The 17,894-nt window shown below is 44.1% G+C and overlaps 1 protein-coding gene across 4 annotated transcripts in view; it reads left to right on the forward strand.

Moving 5' to 3' along the window:
• The window catches only part of MYH10 (myosin heavy chain 10), a gene marked incomplete at both ends in the record, with an annotated part of 167,806 nt that overhangs the window by 34,434 nt on the left and 115,478 nt on the right, over positions 1 to 17,894 (forward strand). For all 4 annotated transcript variants that reach the window (XM_080714203.1, XM_080714206.1, XM_080714204.1 and 1 more), the window contains 2 exons: positions 2,414 to 2,570; positions 16,876 to 16,903. In XM_080714203.1, the coding sequence (XP_080570329.1) occupies positions 2,414 to 2,570; positions 16,876 to 16,903 (185 nt within the window). The remainder of the gene's footprint in view (positions 1 to 2,413; positions 2,571 to 16,875; positions 16,904 to 17,894) is intronic.

A 17,894-nucleotide genomic window follows, 5' to 3' on the forward strand; every position in this document is an offset into this window, starting at 1 on the left:
TGTTTCAAAATAAAATAGGGTTAGGGGTTTAGCTCAGAGAAAGAGGTAGAATGTTTCTGCATTCAGTACCCAGTCTGTCTGACTATTTCTCTCTTTCACTCTCTCTCATGCACACATAACACACATGCACAGTTTTTGAGGGCACCAATATGTGTGCTTTATATTTACTATGTTAGAAATTAAACACAGTTTGAATCTTTATTATTTTATTTAAAAACAATTCTAGTCACTGGGGATGGCGGCGCAAGCTTGTCATCCCAGCATTCAGGAGGCTAAGACAGGAGGATCATGGTTCGTGGACATCCTCAGCTACTTAGTGAGGCCCTCTGCAACTCAGTGAGACCCTGTTTCAAAATAAAGAATTAAAAAAAAAAAAATGGGGCTGGGGTTATAGCTTGGAGGTAGAATGCCCCTGGGTTCCATCCCCAGTACTGCAAATAAGTAAGTAAATAAATAAATGAATAAATAAATGAATAAATAAATAGATAAATAAAATTACAGTAAACCTATAAGTTAACCTAAAAATTTGTTTTAAAAATTTATGTTTTTAAGCTGGGCGTGGTGGCGCACGCTAGTAATCCCAGCATTTGGGAGGCTGAGACCAGAGGATCACGGTTCGCAGACAGCCTCAGCTACTTAGTGAGGCCCTCTGCAACTCAGTGAGACCCTGTTTCAAAATTAATAAAAAGTTGGGCGGGGGGTGTAGCTCGGAGGTCAAATGCCTCTGGGTTCCATCCCCAGACCCGCAAAAAAAATAAAAATAATTAAAAATGTATGTTTTTAAAAATTTATGTTTAAAAAAACAAGAAGAGTAAAAACTTAGATATTTGTAAATCTTTTTAATATCTTAGCAAAAAAACAGATGGATTCCCTTATGTACCTCTGCATTCCATTTGTTGTAATAGCTGTTTTGGTTGACGTCTTTGAAGAAAAATCCTGTTTTACACAAATACTTGCTTTGAAAAAGGATTAACAGCCTTTTCAGAGCATTATGAATACTCTTCTTTGATGCTTAGATATTGGCAAATGGTCTCTTCTCAAAGGTTAGATGGGCTGGGCGTGGGACGCACACTTGTAATCCTGGTCCTTGGGAGGCTGAGACCGGAGGATCCCAGATTTGCCACCAGCCTCCACATTTTAGAGAGGACCCCGCAACTTAGTGAGATCCTATTTCCAAATAAAAAAATAAATAAGGATGGGGTATAGCTCAGAGGTAGAATGCCCCTGGGTTCAGTCCCCAGTACCAAAACAAACAAATAAACAAAGATAGTTGGAGTGAGGAATCTGAACCGACGTTAATGAGCTTTACATAGCTTGTTCACTTATGAGAGAATGGGTGTAAAAGGCAAATAATACCCGATTGGAACCATATTGTAGCCTTTTGAAGTCTTGAAGCACACATTATTTCTATTGTTGAGGAAACTAAATCCAGAAAAGTGCCCTTCAATAAACTATGGGACGGATGCAGTGGCGCATGCCTATAATCCCAGTACTTGGGAGGCTGAGACAGGAGGATCAAGTGTTTGAGGCCACGTCAACAACTTAGCAAAACCCTCTGCAATTTACTGAGCACCTGTTTCAAAATAAGAAATAAAAAGGGGTAGGGTCGGCCGGGCGTGGTGGCGCACGCTTGTGATCCCCGTGCTTGGGAAGCGGAGACAGGAGGATTGCGCAGGTTTGAGGCCAGCCGCGCTGGCTTAAGAGACCCTGTTTCCAAATAATAATAATTTTAAAAAAGTATAAAATAGGTCTGGGCGTGTAGCCCGGAGGTAGAAGGGTTTCCAGGAACCCCAGTACCACCAAAAAAGGGGGGGGGTAGGATGATCTGGGCCCATGGTGGCGCACGTTTGTAATCCCAGTACGTAGGAGGCTTAGACAGGAGGATCGTGGGTTCGCAGCCAGCCTCAACTACTTAGCGAGACTCTCCACAACTTAGTGAGACCCTGTTTCAAAAATAAGGAATAAAAAATAGGGCTGGAGGTTTTGCTTGGAGGTAGAATGCCCCTGGGTTCCATCCCCAGTACTGCAAAAAAAAAAAAAAAAAAAAAAAAGGAAAAAGGAAAAACAAAACAGGGCTGGGGATGTAGTTTGGAGGTAAATTGCCCCTTAATTCCATCCCCAGTACAAATATATATATATAAATACAAGGCTGGAGTGTAGCTCAAAGGTAGAGCAGCCTTGGGTTCAATCTCCAGTACCACAGAGAAAAACAAAGTCTTTGTGGTTCATAGTAGGAAATTACTCTGATGGGCTAAATTGAATTTGGGAGGTAGATTAATTACTTGAAGGATAAAGATCTGTTTAAATTCCTATGTTGTTTCTGTCTCTTGATTGGACCCTGACTAGCTAAGTGCAGCGCTGTAATTTTTTTTTTTTCTGTTTGTTTTAACACTGAATTTTATTTTTATTCTAGACTTATTCCGGACTCTTCTGTGTGGTCATAAATCCTTACAAGAACCTTCCAATCTACTCTGAGAATATTATTGAAATGTACAGAGGGAAGAAGCGCCACGAGATGCCGCCGCACATCTACGCCATCTCGGAGTCCGCGTACAGATGCATGCTGCAAGGTAACCGGACTGTTACAGTGGCTCAGAAATTCTTAAATCTGACTGCGTGTTTTTAAAATGTCTCCTTCTGGTCTAGAAAAGGTTTTAATTTTCTTTGAAAAACAATTAAAAAAGGAATGTTTATGGTAGAAAAATTGAGTTCTTAAGATTAGAATAGACAATGTGGCCATTTTCTCTAGGGAACAGGGAAATAATGTTGCTTCTTAATAATACTTGGTGTATAGGCCGGGCGTGGTGGTGCACGCTTGTCATCCCCGCGCTTGGGAGGCGGAGACAGGAGGATGGCGCAGGTTCGAAGCCAGCCGCGCATGCGCGCTGGCTTAGGAGACCCCTGTTTACAAAAATATATATATAAAATAGGTTTGGGAGTGTAGCCCGGAGGTAGAAGGGTTTCCAAGAACCCCAGTACCACCAAAAAAACAAACAAAAACTTGGTGTAAATTTATTTATTTTTGTATCATAGGGGATTGAACCCAGCAGCACTCTACCTCTGAGCTACATCCCCGGCTCTTTTTTTTTATTTTTTACTTTGAAACAAGGTCTCACTAGGTTGCTGAACGCTGTCTTTCTCAACCTCCCCAGTTCTGAGATAGATATAATGGCTCATGTCAATTTCAATATTAAAAGTACCTTTTACATATGTTTTATCCACACCGTAAGCCAGTATAAGAAACACTCTGATCGTAGGCATGCAAGCCAGCAGAAAAGGCTGGGAAAGTGGCTCGGTGGTAGAGCATGCGCCTTGCATGTGCCAGATCCTGGGTTCGAGCCTTAGCACCACAATAAATAAAAAAAAAAGCCGGTCGTGGTGGCGCACGCTTATAATCCCTGATCTTGGGAGGTTTGGACAGGAGGATCGTGCAGGCTCGAAGTCTGTTTCCAAATAAAATATAAAATAGGTCTGGGAGTGTACCCAGAGGTAGTGAGGCCCTTTGCAACTCAGTGAGACCCTGTTTCAAAACTAAAAGACTAAAAAATAGGGCTGGGGTGTAGCTTGGAGTTAGAAAGCCCTTGGGTGCCACCCCCAGTACTTCAAAAACAAACAAACAAACAAACAAACAAAATAAATGCCACCTCCTAGCTGGGCATGGTGGTGCACACTTGTTATCCCAGGACTTGGAAGGCTGAGACAAGAGGATCGCAGGTTCGAGGACAGCCGCAACTAGTTAGTGAGGCCTTCTGCAATTTTGTGAGACTCTGTTTCAAAATAAAATAATAAAATAGAAGCAGGATGTGGTGGTGCATGCTTGTAATCCCAGTAATTTGGGAAGCTGCGACAGGAGGATCGCAGGTTTGCGGCCGGCCTCAGCTACTTAGTGAGGCCCTCTGCGACTTAATGAAATCTTGTTTCCAAATAAAAATATAAAAAATAGGTATCTGGGAGTATAGCCCAGAGGTAGAAGGGTTTCCAGGAACCCCAGTACCACACACACACAGCGCACACACACACACACACACACACACACACACACACACACACTATATATATATATATATATATATATATATATATATATATGGCTGGGGATGTAGCGTGGTGGTAGACTGCTCCTAGGGTTCAATCCCCAGTACCAAAAAAATAAAAATCTTTGCTTTTAAATGTTACATAGTTAACGACTAGTAGAACCAGGCCTGAGCTCAGATCAGAACCTGCAGCTGCAGTGACCTCCCTCGGCCCTGCACGCCTTTCTCTCCGCCTCTTGGCCAGAGTTAAATAAAATGGATGCGCGATCCTCCTGTCTCCGCCTCCCAAGCTCAGGGATTACAAGCGTGCGCCACCACACCCGGCTCTCTCTTTCTTTCCTATTTTGCGGTACTAGGGGTTAAACCCGGGGCATTCTACCACTAATTATGCCCCCAGCACTATATTTTATTCTTTTTTTTTTTGGTGGTACTGGGGTTCCTGGAAGCCCTTCTACCTCTGGGCTACACTCCCAGACCTATTTTTATATTTTTATTTAGAAACAGGGTCTCCTAAGCCAGCGCGCTCCTGGCTTCGAACCTGCGCGATCTTCCTGTCTCTGCCTCCCAAGCGCGGGGATTACAAGCGTGCGCCACCACGCCCGGCATTTTATTCTTTATTTTGAAACAGGGTCTAACTAAGTTGTTGAGGGCCTCACTAAGTAGCTGAGGCTGTCCGTGAACCGCGATCCTCCCGTCTCAGCCTCCCAAGTACCGGGATTCCCAGTGTGCGCTCCCACGGCCGGCTGACTCTACTCTTAATGTGACCCGCCAGTCTGACCTTGTTTCTATATTGAGATGATTGCCGACTCCACCATGGCTGTTTCAAAACTGCACGCTTCCTATCTCTGGTCCCTGCCTGCCCCTCAGCGACGAGCTGGTGACCTGTTTCCCATTCCACAGGGAAATTAGAAGCCCCCCGGGAGGAGCTGCCTCAGTTTCCCGCGCCCACGTGTCTGCTCCTATCCAGGGCCGCTTCACCCCGATGCGATCATCTCCCTCCCCTCTCTCCAGCCTTCTGGAGGGTCTTAGTGTTGATTATTCTGAGAGGTGACTGTGGCTTCTACCGGTTGGTTTATGCACTCCCAGCGTTAAGTTTGCTGAAGTCTTTTCTCATTATTTTGGAAAAGAAAGCTCTTTCCCCTTTCCCTTTGCAGGCAGATTTGTTTGTTTGTTTGTTTGTTTGTTTTGTGGTATTGGGGATGGAACTCAGGGACTTCCTACCTCTGGGCTACACTCCCAGATCTATTTTTTTTATATTTTATTTGGAAGCACGGTCTCACTAAGTTGCTGAGAGCCTTGCTAAGTAGCTGAGGCCGGCTTGGAACCTGTGCGATCCTCCTGACTCAGCTTCCAAGCGCGGGGATTACACGCGTGCGCCACCACGCCCGGCAGTAGCAGGCAGATTTTGGAGCCATGGTCTCCAGGTAGGGATGATCGGCGGCTGCAGCTTGTGGAAGGGCTTCTGATTTCTCAGGGGACTATGAAGAAGGTCTGGGCCGAGGATGGTGGGGAGGGGATTGGAGGTAGAAATAGTGTTATGCGGTCATCTAGAAGAGACAGCTGATGCTTACAGATATGTAAGTATCCCGTCAAATATTTAGGCCAGTGGCTACTGGAAATACAGACAGTGAAGCCGGACGTGGTAGCGCACGCTTGTCATCCCCGCACTTGGGAGGCTGAGACAGGAGGATCGCACAGGTTCGAAGCCAGCCTCAGCTACTTAGTGAGGCTCTCAGCAACCTAGTGAGACCCTGTTTCCAAATAAAATATAAAAAAAGTCTGGGAGTATAGCCTGGAGGTAGAAAGCCTCTGGGTTCCACCCCCAGTACCACCAAAAAAAAAAAAAAAAAAAGGAAATACAGACAGTGAACCAGAATTACTGAGGGAGCTTTGTCTTGCCTCACTCAGAATTTGACCTGTTAAGTAGGGAAAGAAAAAAGAATATTAAAAAAACGTGAGTTGAATTTAACACCATTTAACACGTTTCTTGAAAAATCTATGTACAGTACTACTGTGTTACATGCAGAGAGCAAACATTTGTGAATCTGGTCTCAATTCTGTAGTAGGGCTCCAATAAAAATCCCAGTTCTCTGACCACGGTATGATAAGAGAAAATATTAACAAAAGATTTCCAAGCAGGTTAGGCTTTGTGGGAGGATATTTACTGAGTTCTTGCTGGTTTTGCTATTAATCATTCATCCAAATGGCTTTTTGGTAAAAGGGGAAAAGCAAAACCTAGATAACAGATCCTTTAGAAATTAACCAAAACAAAATAACACGTATAAAAAATTTATGAGCTGTGGCGAAAATCACTTTAAACAACTCAGTGCCAGGTGTTGTGGCGCACGCCTGTAATCCCAGTAGTGGGAAGCTGAGACAGGAAGACTGCAGGTTTAAGGGCGGCCTTAGCAACCTTGTAAGGTCGCCTGTAACTTACTGAGACCCTGTTTCAAAATAAAATAAATAGAGTATGGCCAGGGATGTGGTAGCTCAGGGGTGGAATGCCTCTGGGCTCAATCCCCAGTACCACAAATTTAAAAAAAAAAAAAAAAAAGGAGGAGGGGGAGGGGGAGGGGGGAAGGGGAGGGGAGAGGAGGAGAATTTGCCAGACTCTGGCAAATTTTTGTAATTCCAATACTGGGGAGGCTGAGACAGGAGTATCACAGGTTTGAGGACAGCCTCAGCAGTTTTGTGAGGCTTTCAGCTACTTGGTGAGACTTTGTTTCTAAATTAAAAAAATAAAATAAAATGGGCTGGGGATGGAGCTCAGAGGTAGAATACTTCGGGATTTAATCCCTAGTGCCTCAAAAATAAAATAAAATAAATAAAAGTATAACAAGCCGGGCATGGTGGTGTGTGTCTGTAATCCCAGTACTTGAGACAAGAGGATCAGACCAGCCTCAGCAATTTAGCAAGACTCCCAGCAGCCTAGAGAGATGATCATCTTTCAAAACAAAAAAAGGCCGGGCGTGGTGGCGCACGCTTGTAATCCCAGCATTCGGGAGGCTGAGACGGGAGGATCGCGGTTTGCTGACAGCCTCAGCTACTTGGTGAGGCCCTCTGCAACTCAGTGAGACCCGGTTTCAAAATAAAGAATAATAATAATAAAAAAATAGGGCAGTGGGTGCAGCTCTGAGGTCGAATGCCCCTGGGTTCCATGCCCAGACCCGCATAAAAATAAATAACTAAATAAAACAAAAAAAAAAGGCTGGGTTTATAGTGTGGAGGTAATATGCCTCTGGATTCAATCCCCTCCAACTCCCCCATACACGCGCGTGCGCACACACACACACACACACACACACACACATACACACACACACGTCTAGCAGTAAAATGAACCAGAACAAAATGAAAAATGTCTAAAGACACGAATGGACCAGAACAGAATCTATACTTTCCGAGAACTGTTACTACAACTGAGAGTTGCTTCCATTAAAAATACCTTAATATAGACAGCTATTTGGCAAATGTAAGAACAGAGACTCACAGGGAATGATACTGATTATACAGCCCCAGAAACAGACAAAAATCATTAGAAAGAAACTTAACCAGGTCAGTGCTTCTGGGAGAATTTGAAGCGATGGTCGAAGATCCGTCTACCTCCATGTCTCAAAGACGAGACCCAGCCGGGCGTGGTGGCCATGCTTATAACCCCGGTATTCCGGAGCTGGAGACAGGAACATCGCGGGTTCTTGGCCCGCCTCAGCTACTCAGTGAGGCCCTCTGCAACCTAGTGAGACCCTGTTTCAAAATAAAGAATGAAAAATAGGGCTGAGGGTGTAGCTTGGAGGTAGAATGCCTCCCATTGTTCTGCCCCCCCCCATATATATATATATATATATAATTAGAGGTAAGGTTTGTCAAATCACAAGGACTCGGTAATTCCTATATTATTTATAATTTTTTTTTTTTATGGGTCTGGGGATGGAACCCAGGGGCATTCTACCTCTGAGCTGCATCCCCTGCCCTATTTTTTATTCTTTATTTTGAAACCGGGTCTCACTGAGTTGCAGAGAACCTCACTAAGCAGCTGAGGCTGTCCGCGAACCACGATCCTCCAGGTCTCAGCCTCCTGAATGCTGCGATTACAAGCGCGCGCCAGCACGCCCGGCTCTCCTATATTACTATGATATCTAAATGGATTTAGAACACTGGACAGTGCAGGACAGTCTATACAGCATGAAGAGTGTGTACCGGGTGTGGTGGTGCACATCTGTAATCCCAGTACTTGGGAGGCTGAGACGGGAAGATCACAGGTTCACGGCCAGCCTCAGTAACTTGTGAGGCCCTCCGCAATTTAGTGACACCTTGTTTCAAAGTATAGAATAAAAATAAAGAATAAAAAATAAGGCTGGGGTTGTAGCTCAGAGTTAGAATGCCCCTGGGTTCCATCCCCAGTACCACACATACGAGAGAGAGAGAGACAGAGAGAGAGACAGAGAGAGAGAGAGAGAGAGAGACAGAGAGAGAGAGACAGACAGACAGACAGACAGACAGAGAGAGAGAGAGAGAGTTAGTTTACGGTATTGGGGATGGAACCCAGGGTCCTTCTACCTCCGGGCTACACTCCCAGACCTATTTTACATTTTATTTGGAAACAGGGTCTCACTAAGTTGCTGAGAGCCTCACTAAGTAGCTGAGGCTGGCTTCGAAACTGCGATCCTCCTGTCTCAGCCTCCCAAGCGCGGGGATTACAGGCATGCGCCACCACGCCCCGCTATTCTTTATTTTTGAGACAGGGTCTCACAGAGTTGTAAAGGGCCTCACTAAGTAGCTTAGGCTGTCCGCGAACCCTGAACCTCCTGTCTCAGCTTCTTAAACGCCACCACAACCGACTCAGTTGTTGTTTTGATTTTACTTTTTATTAAAATAATGAGAAATTATAAAGTAGGCCAGGCGTGGTGGTACAAGTCTGTAATCTGAGTACTTGGGAGGCTGAGACAGGAGGATAGCAAGTTCTATACTAGCCTCAGGACTTAGCAAGATCCATCATGACTTAGTGAGACCTTACTTCAAAATAAAAGAACGAGCCGGGCGTGGTGGCGCACGCTTGTAATCCCCGCGCTTGGGAGGCGGAAACAGGAGGATCGCACAGGTTCGAAGCCAGGCGCGCTGGCTTAAGAGACCCTGTTTCCAAATATAAAAAAGTAAAAAAGAGGTCTGGGAGTGTAGCCTGGAGGTAGAAGGGCTTCCCGGCACCCCAGTACCACCAAAATAAATAAATAAATAAATAAATAAATAAATAAATAAATAAATAAACAAAATAGGGTAGGGATGTATGTAGCTCAGGGGTAGAATGCCCCTGGGTTCAATCCTTAGCACCAAAAAATAAAAAATAAAAAAGCGTTGAATGACCACACTGTTTTGCAGTGTGGCTGTGCCAGCCTCCAGCAGTGGGTGAGTTTCAGTTGTTCCAAGTCCTTGTCAGCATTTGGTATCCTCAGTTAAACTATAGCGTCTCTAGTGCATCTTTTGCATCTCTTAATAGGTTTCTTGCGGTTTCTGGGTTTTTAAATCGAATTCCCTAACGCATCTTTTGATCTGCTAATTTGGCATCTCTGTATCTTAGGTGGTGTCCAGATCTTCTTTTTTTTTTTTTTTTTTTTTGGTGGTACTGGGGGTGGAACCCAGAGGCTTCCTACCTCCGGGCTATACTCCCAGACCCATTTTATATTTTATTTGGAAACAGGGTCTCACTAAGTTGCTGAGAGCCTCACTAAGTAGCTGAGGCTGGCTTCGAACCTGCGCGATCCTCCTGTCTCCGCCTCCCAAGCGCGGGGATTACAAGCGTGCGCCGCCACGCCCGGCTAGTATCCAAATCTGAGCTTTTTTTTTTTTTTTTTTTTTTTGTCGTTGTATAATTTATTTTCTTACTGCTCAGTTTTGCAAACTCTCTCCTTTCCAGAGAGAGGCACATCCTTTTCGTGTCAGTGATCTGTAGTGTTTCTTTTCCAGTCTGTGATCTATTTTGAATTAATTTTTGGGTCCTGCCAGGCACGGATTGAGGTTCATTTCTTTGCATGTGGCACCTGAATTGTTCCAGTGCTGTTTGTTATGTCTCCAGTGGCTTTCCTTAGAAGCGCTGTTGGAGATCCTCCGAGGTCTTTTCTAGGACTGTTCCTTTGACGTCGGTGTGTACTTTTTTTTCAAGATCACACAGGTTCAGAGATATCCGTAGCTTTGTGGTAACATTAGTCTAATGTTATTGTTATTAGAAATTTTGTTTTGTCTCTTCTAGTTCCTTTCTCTTTCCATATTTATAAGTTTGAGAAGCCAGCTTGTCAACTTCTCCTCCCAAAAATCTCTGCTGACATTTTGATTGGGTAGTGTTGAATCTATAGCTCAATTGGGGTAGAACTGATGACAATATTGAATCCTCTAAGCCACAGGCGTGGTTTGCCTCTGTATGTGTACAGGTTTTATTTGATTGTTTTATCAGTGTTTAATCTTTGTGTGTGTGTGTGTGTGTGTTATTAGAAATTGAACCCAGGGACCTCCTACCTCTGAGCTATACCCTTAGCCCTTTTTTATTTTGAAACGGAGTCTCACTAAGTTGCTGAGGCTGTCCTCAAACCTGAGACCCTCCATGTCTTAGTCTCCATGTCCTAGGATTTCCGGCAGACAAACTATAGTTTTGTTTTTTGTAGATACTTGTTACTAGGCTGAAGGTCCTCATATTCCTATTTTGGGGTGTGTGTATGTGTGTGTGTGTGTGTGTGTGTGAATCATGAGCAGGTGTTGGGGTTTTTTTTTTGTGTGTGTGTGTGTGGTACTGGGAGTGGAACCCCAGGGCTTTTCTACCTCCGGGCTACACTCCCAGACCTATTTTACATTTTATTTGGAAACAGGGTCTCACTAAGTTGCCGAGAGCCTCACCAAGTAGCTGAGGCTGGCTTCGAACCTGTGCGATCCTCCTGTCTCAGCCTCCCAAGCGCGGGGATTACAAGCGTGCGCCACCACCCCTGGCTAGGTTTGGGTTCTGTCAATTCTATTTTTGCATTTGTTTAGCAACCACGGTTTTTCTCCCTTTTTGGACATGGCCAATTAGATTGTTTGCCTTTTGGATGCTAAACTTGCTTTGCCTTACCAGGTAAATGTCACTTGCTCATTCTATATACCATCTTTATTTCTGTGTGTGTGTGTGTGTGTGTGTGTGTGTGTGTGTGTGTGTGTGTGTGTTGCCAGGCATGAAGCCAGGGGCATTCTACCTCTGAGATCCATCCCCAGCCCTACTTTATATTCTTTATTTTGAAACAGGGTCTTGCTAAGGTGCTGATAGCCTTGCTAAATTGTTACGGCTGTCCTGGAACCTGCGATCCTCCGGTCCCAAGTACTGGGGTTACAAGTGTGCACCACCACACCTGGCTCAGTGCCATCTTTTTGCAAACGCTAGATACAAACATCTTTTTGTATCGCTAGATTTGAGTTGCTAATATTTTGTTAAGTTTTTTGTGCTTTTATGAGAGATAGCTTATTTTATTCTGTCTTTTTTCTGGTCGTAGCATTAAGGTAAGGCTTATCTCAGAATGTGTTGGGAAATGTTACCTCTTTAATTTCCTGAAGAGTTTGTAAAGAATCGGTGTTATTTCTTGCTCTTATGTTTTGGAGAATTCACCGGTGAAGCCACGCTTTCTTTGTGAGAAGGCTTTAAATTACAGATTCAATTTCTTTGATGGATTCAGGACTATTCAGAGTACTATTTCTTCTCCTGTGAACTTTCGTAGTTTGTATCTTGCAAAGAAATTGTATCTTGGCAAGAAATTATTCTTTTCATCTTAGTTGTCAAATATTTTGGCATCAAGTGTCTCCTAGTATTTCCTTATCTTTTGACATCTGGGGGATCTGCAGTGATATTCCATGCTTACTCCAGACCCTGGTATTTGTGTCTCTTCTTTTTCCTCACCAGTTTAACTAGAAGTTTCTCAGTCTCTTCTACTAACATTTGGTTTCATTGATTCCTGGTTTTCTTTTTCCTGTTTTTCACTGCACTGTTTTCTGTATAATTTCCTTTCTTTGGGTTTCATTTGGTCTGTTCTGGGTTTATAAGGCAGGAAATGAGACCACTGATTTGAAACCCCACTATTGGGACTTTCTGAGCACCTCCTTAGGATTTCTGGAAGGTGCTTTGGAAAACACTGAGCTATTAAATAAATCTCTTTTCTTTAGAAGACTAGTTGCATTTCTTTTTTTTTTTTTTCTTCTAATATATTGGAGATTGGACCCAGGGGCATTATAATACCTCTGAGCTATACTCCTGGACCCATTTTTATTTTATTTATTTATTTATTTATTTATTTATTTATTTATTTATTTATTTGCAGTACTGGGGATGGAACCCAGAGGCATTCTACCTCCAAACTACATCCTCAGCCCTATTTTTTATTCTTTATTTTGAAACAGGGTCTCACAGAGTTGCAAAGGGCCTCGCTAAGTAGCTGAGGCTGTTCACGAACCTGGATCCTCCTGTCTCAGCCTCCCGAATGCTGGGATTACAAGCGTGCGCCACCACGCTTGCCTCTATTTTATTTTTTATTTTGAAACAGGATCTCACTAAGTTGCTGAGGCAGGCCTTGAGCCTGTGATCCTCCTGTTGCACTTTTGCAAGTAAAAAATTTTTCCCTTAAGTAAAACTCTTAAGTTTGTATTCTATCATATTTATAAATATATACTATTTATAAAGATAGTTTAAAGACTATTGTAAATGCTGGGGTGCTTTAAGATCATACACACACACACACACACACACACACACACACACACACACACACGTCTAGTAGAGTTCTATAGGAATCATCCACACCAGGAGAATTTAGGGGTCTGAAGGTTCATGTGTTAAGAGTGAATCTTTTTTTGTTGTTGTTGTTGTTGTTTTGGTGGTACTGGGGTTCCTGGAAGCCCTTCTACCTCCGGGCTATACTCCCAGACCTATTTTATACTTTTATTTAGAAACAGGGTCTCTTAAGGCAGCGCGGTTGGCTTCGAACCTGCGCGATCCTCCTGTCTCCCACCTCCCAAGCGCGGGGATTACAAGCGTGCTCACCACGCCCGGTGTAGAGTGAATCTTAATTATCTTATTTAATCTTAGTGGCTCACGCCTGTTATCCCAATACTTGGGAGACTGAGACAGGAGGATTGCAGGTTTAAGGCCAGCCTCAGCAACTGAGGGACATCCCGTTTCCAAATAAAAACTCAAATAGGGCTGGGGCATAGCTTGAAGGTAGAATGCTCCTGTGTTCTACCCAGCACCCGAAAATAAAAGAAGAAGAATAGCCAGGCATTGTCGTTCACGCTTGTAATCCCAGCATCTGAGACAGGAGGATTGCAGGTTTGCGGCCAACCTCAGATACTTAGTGAGGCCCTCTGCCAACTTAGTGAGAGACCCTGTTTCAAAATAAAGAATAAAAGTAGGGCTGGGGGGCAGTAGTTCAGAGGTAGAATGCCCTTGGGTTCAATCCCCAGTATTACCAAAAGCAAAACCATCAACCTAATTTAAGGGGAGGGGACAGATAGAGGATGGTTAGTGAGCTCAGGGGCGCAGTTGTTTTAAGAACACAGATATTGCCAGCTATTACTCTGGCAGAGGACTAATATCTAGACCATACAAAGAACTTAAAAGGTTTAACACTAAAACTTCAAATAACCCAATCAAGAAAAGGGCAACTGAACTAAATAGATACTTCGCAAAAGAAGAATACAGATGGCCAATAAAAACATGAAAAAATGTTCAAAATCATTGGCAGTCAGGGAGACGCACATGAAAACTACACTGAGATACCATCTAACCCCAATCAGAATGGCAGTCATCAAGAAGGCAATCAATGCCGGGTGTGGTGGCGCACGCTTGTCATCCCAGCATCTGGGAGGCTGAGACTGGAGGATCGCGGTTTGCAGGCAGCCTCAGCTACTTGATGAGGCCCTCTGAGACTCAGTGAGACCCTGTTTTAAAAAAAAAAAAAAAAAATATATATATATATATATATACACACACATATACATACATATATATATGGCAGGGGGTATAGGTCGGAGGTCAAATGTCCCAGGTTTCTTCTCCAGACACCCTCCCCCCCCAAAAGAAATCAGACAACATTAAATGCTGGGGAGGATGTGGGGAAACAGGCACTCTTGTACACTGTCGGTGGGAGTGCAGATAGTCTGCCACTGTGGAGATCAGTGTGGAGATTCCTCAGAAAGCTGGGAATGGATCCACCGTACAACGTGGCTCTTCCCCTCCTGGGAATCTTTCCAAAGGGGTCGAAACCAGAATATCATAATAATACATGCATACCCATGTTTAGAACAGCACACTTTATGATAGACAAATTAGGGAACCAACCTTGGTATCCTTCAACAGGTGAATGGATACAAAATTATGGGATATATAAACAATGCAGTTCTACCCCACATTAAAGGAGAAGTTCTGTGACTTGCCAGAAAATGGATGGACCTGGGGAGCATTGCGCTCAGTGAGACTGGCAGTCACAGAAGGCGAAGGGGCATATGGTTTCTTTAATATGTGGGCGCTGGGGAGTCATCGAGAGACCAGAGGGGCTCAGATAGCGGAGGAGAAATTCCAGTGAACCAGGGAGGTGGGCTAGGGGAAGGGAGGGGGCGGAGGTTCAGTGAAGGAATTACTGCCATCGACGTTCTGTCCGTATGTGAGAATGCCAGCGTCAATCTCAGTACCCCGGGAGGGGAAAGGCGGGATGCGGAGGGCGCGGGGCTTCGGGGGCAAAAGACCACCAAGCGTTTTGTATATGTGCCGCTATCACCATGAGCTACATTATGATGTAAGACTATAGTGTGCTAATAAAAGTGTAAAAATAGATCTTATTATAGTTACCAAGAGAGAGAGAGAGAGAGAGAGAGAGAGAGAGAGAGAGAGAGAGAGAGAGAGAGAGAAAAGAACCCAAAAGCTGCAAGACAGGTCAGAGGGGCAGACAGGTTTGCTGGGTCCAGCGTCCTTTCCCGCACTAGCAGTGTGACTTGAGAGGAGTGTCCAGCCTCCCTGAGCACTACTTCCGTGTCTGTGAAGTAGGGATGGGACACTGGCAAGTGATGAGAAACCGCACACCCCGAGCCGGCAGCTTTGCCATGGGTTAGATGTGCATTTCGATTTCACCTTTTCTTTTGAAAACTTTAGCTGAATCCTTAAGTGATCGAGTTGCTTTAAAACATTAAAAAAAAAAAAGAAACACTCAACTTGCCGGGCGTGGTGGCGCACGCTTGTAATCCCCACGCTTGGGAGGCTGAGACAGGAGGATCGCGCAGGTTCGAAGCCAGCCTCAGCTACTTAGTGAGGCTCTCAGCAACTCAGTGAGACCCTGTTTCCAAACAAAATATAAAATAGGTCTGGGAGTGTAGCCCAGAGGTAGAAAGCCTCTGGGTTCCACCCCCAGAAACAAACAGACAGACAGACAGACAGACAGACAAACAAACCAAAACCCACTAAACTCTAAGAAGCCATGTTTCTTTTTGTTTGTTTGTTTGTTTTTAGAGGTACTGGGGATTGGACCCAGGGACATTCTACCTCTGAGCTCCAACCCCAGCCCTATTTTATTTTTTATTTTGAAATAAAGAGGGTCTTGCTAAGTCTCCAAGTTTGGCCTTGAACTGTGCTTGATTTTATCATTGTATATTCTTTTATTATATTTGGTCTGTGTAACATTTTGACTTAAGACAATGGTTAAACCTCATATAGATAATCATCTTAAATTGTCTTCACGCAGTGTTTTTATTATTGTTATTATTTTTATTATTATTATTATTTTTTTTGGTGGTACTGGGAATGGAACCCTTCTACCTCAAGGTTACACTCCCAGACCTATTTTATATTTTTTACCTGGAAACAGGGTCTCCTAAGCCAGCGCAGCTGGCTTCAAACCTATGTGATCCTCCTGTCTCCACCTCCTAAGCGTGGGGATTACAAGCGTGCGCCACCATGCCCGACTTCACTCAGTGTTTGATACCTTTTTCTCATTTCAAATCAAATTAAGCTCGGTGTGGCAAAGCATTCCTGTAATCCTAGTACTTAGGAAGCTGAGATAGGAGGATCACAGATTTTAGGCCAGCCTCAGCAACGTGCCTGGACCATCAGCAACTCAGCGAGACCCTGTTTGAAGATAAAAAAAAAAAGCATAGGGGGGATAGCTCAGAAGTAGAATGCCCCCGGGTTCAATCTCCAGTACAAAAAATAAAATAAAAATTAAATTAATAATGCTACGTGGGAATTTAACTCATGGGCCTTCTACCTCTGAGCTACACTTCGAGCCTTTTTAAAATTTTTGAAACAGGGTCTCTGTGGGTTGCTGAGAGTCTGGCTAAGTTACAGAGGCTGACCGCAAACCTCTCATCCTTTTTGTCTCAGCCTCCGTAATAAAGGGATCCCGGGCGTGCACCACCACGCCTAGCAGTTGTGGGTATTCTTGAAGCCATCCTGAAAGGCTGTGTTTCCAAACCTGCCCTGCATCAGGATTTCGTGGCTGCTTACTTACAGAGGGAGCTTCAGCTCCCATCGCCCCGAGAATGACATGCCAGGCTGGACCTCCAGGAATGACACCTTTGTAAGGTTTCCCAGTTGGATCTGATAGGCATCGGGGCCTGGGATCAGGGTTGATGAGGCCTATGAAGCCATCGAAGCCAAGATGTGTGGGATGAGGCCGGGTCATCGTGAGTGCCCCCATCCCAATGAATCTGGTGCCGCAGTGGAGACGGTGAATGACCCCGGGTAGGACTGTGTGGCCAGACTGGAGAGGATTTTGTCTGGAGAGGAGATTTCTATCAAATATCATAAACCAAGCAGGTGGTCACTCTCTCTTTGTTCTGTTCTGTTTTCTAGATCGCGAGGACCAGTCGATTCTTTGCACGTAAGTAAATGCTGAATCTTCAGACTTGTTTCTTATCCTTTTTGGAAAGTAGAAAATTACTTTTTGTTTGAGGGGGGAGGAAGGAGAACACGAGTTTGAAGTCTTAACAGGCATTTCAAGGCTAAGATTTTATTTTATTTTTTATTTTTTTAGTTTTTGGTGGTACTGGGGGTGGAACCCAGGGGCTTTCTACCTCTGGGCTACAATCCCAGACCTATTTTATATTTTATTTGGAGACAGGGTCTCACTAAGTTGCGGAGAGCCTCACTAAGTAGCTGAGGCTGACTTTGAACGTGTGCGATCCTCCTGTCTCGGCCTCCCAAGCGCTAGGATTACAAGTGTGCGCCACCACGCCCGGCAAGGCTAAGATTTTATAACTTGCTCAACCCTGGTGTTACTGCTTGGCTGTTAAACTTGTTTTACATATTTTATCATTAGTCTATGCAGATTACATCCTTCGTTGTATGTCCAAATATAGGCCTATTGGGCATTCCAACGATTTATTTATTTTTTTTAATTTTATTTTTTAGGTATTGGGGATTGAACTCAGGGGCATTCTACCTCTGAGCCCAGCCCAGCCCTTTTTATTTTTTTATTTTGAAACAGGGTCTCACTAAGTTGCCGAGGTTGGCTTTGAACCCGTGAATCTTCCTGTCTCAGCTTTCCAAGCACTTGGGATTGCAAGCATATGTCACCAGACTCGACAATTTATTCTTTCTACTCAACAAATATTTATTGATCATGATGTGCCTTGTATACTCAGTGCTAATACTAAACATTAGCAGCTGAATAAAATAGCTTCCATGACAGGGCATGCATAGATTTGCACGTTAGAAACATGAGTTTCTTTAAAAAAAAGAAAAAAGAAAAAAAAAGAAAGGTCAACTTTGGCCAGGCGTGGTGGCGCACATTTGTAATCCCAGCATTTGGGAGACTGAGACAGGAGTTTGGCAGGTTTGCAACCAGCCTCAGCTACTTGGTGAGGCCCTCC

Source organism: Muscardinus avellanarius (genome assembly GCF_963383645.1).
Source record: "Muscardinus avellanarius genome assembly, chromosome: 16".
Lineage (NCBI taxonomy): Eukaryota > Metazoa > Chordata > Mammalia > Rodentia > Gliridae > Muscardinus > Muscardinus avellanarius.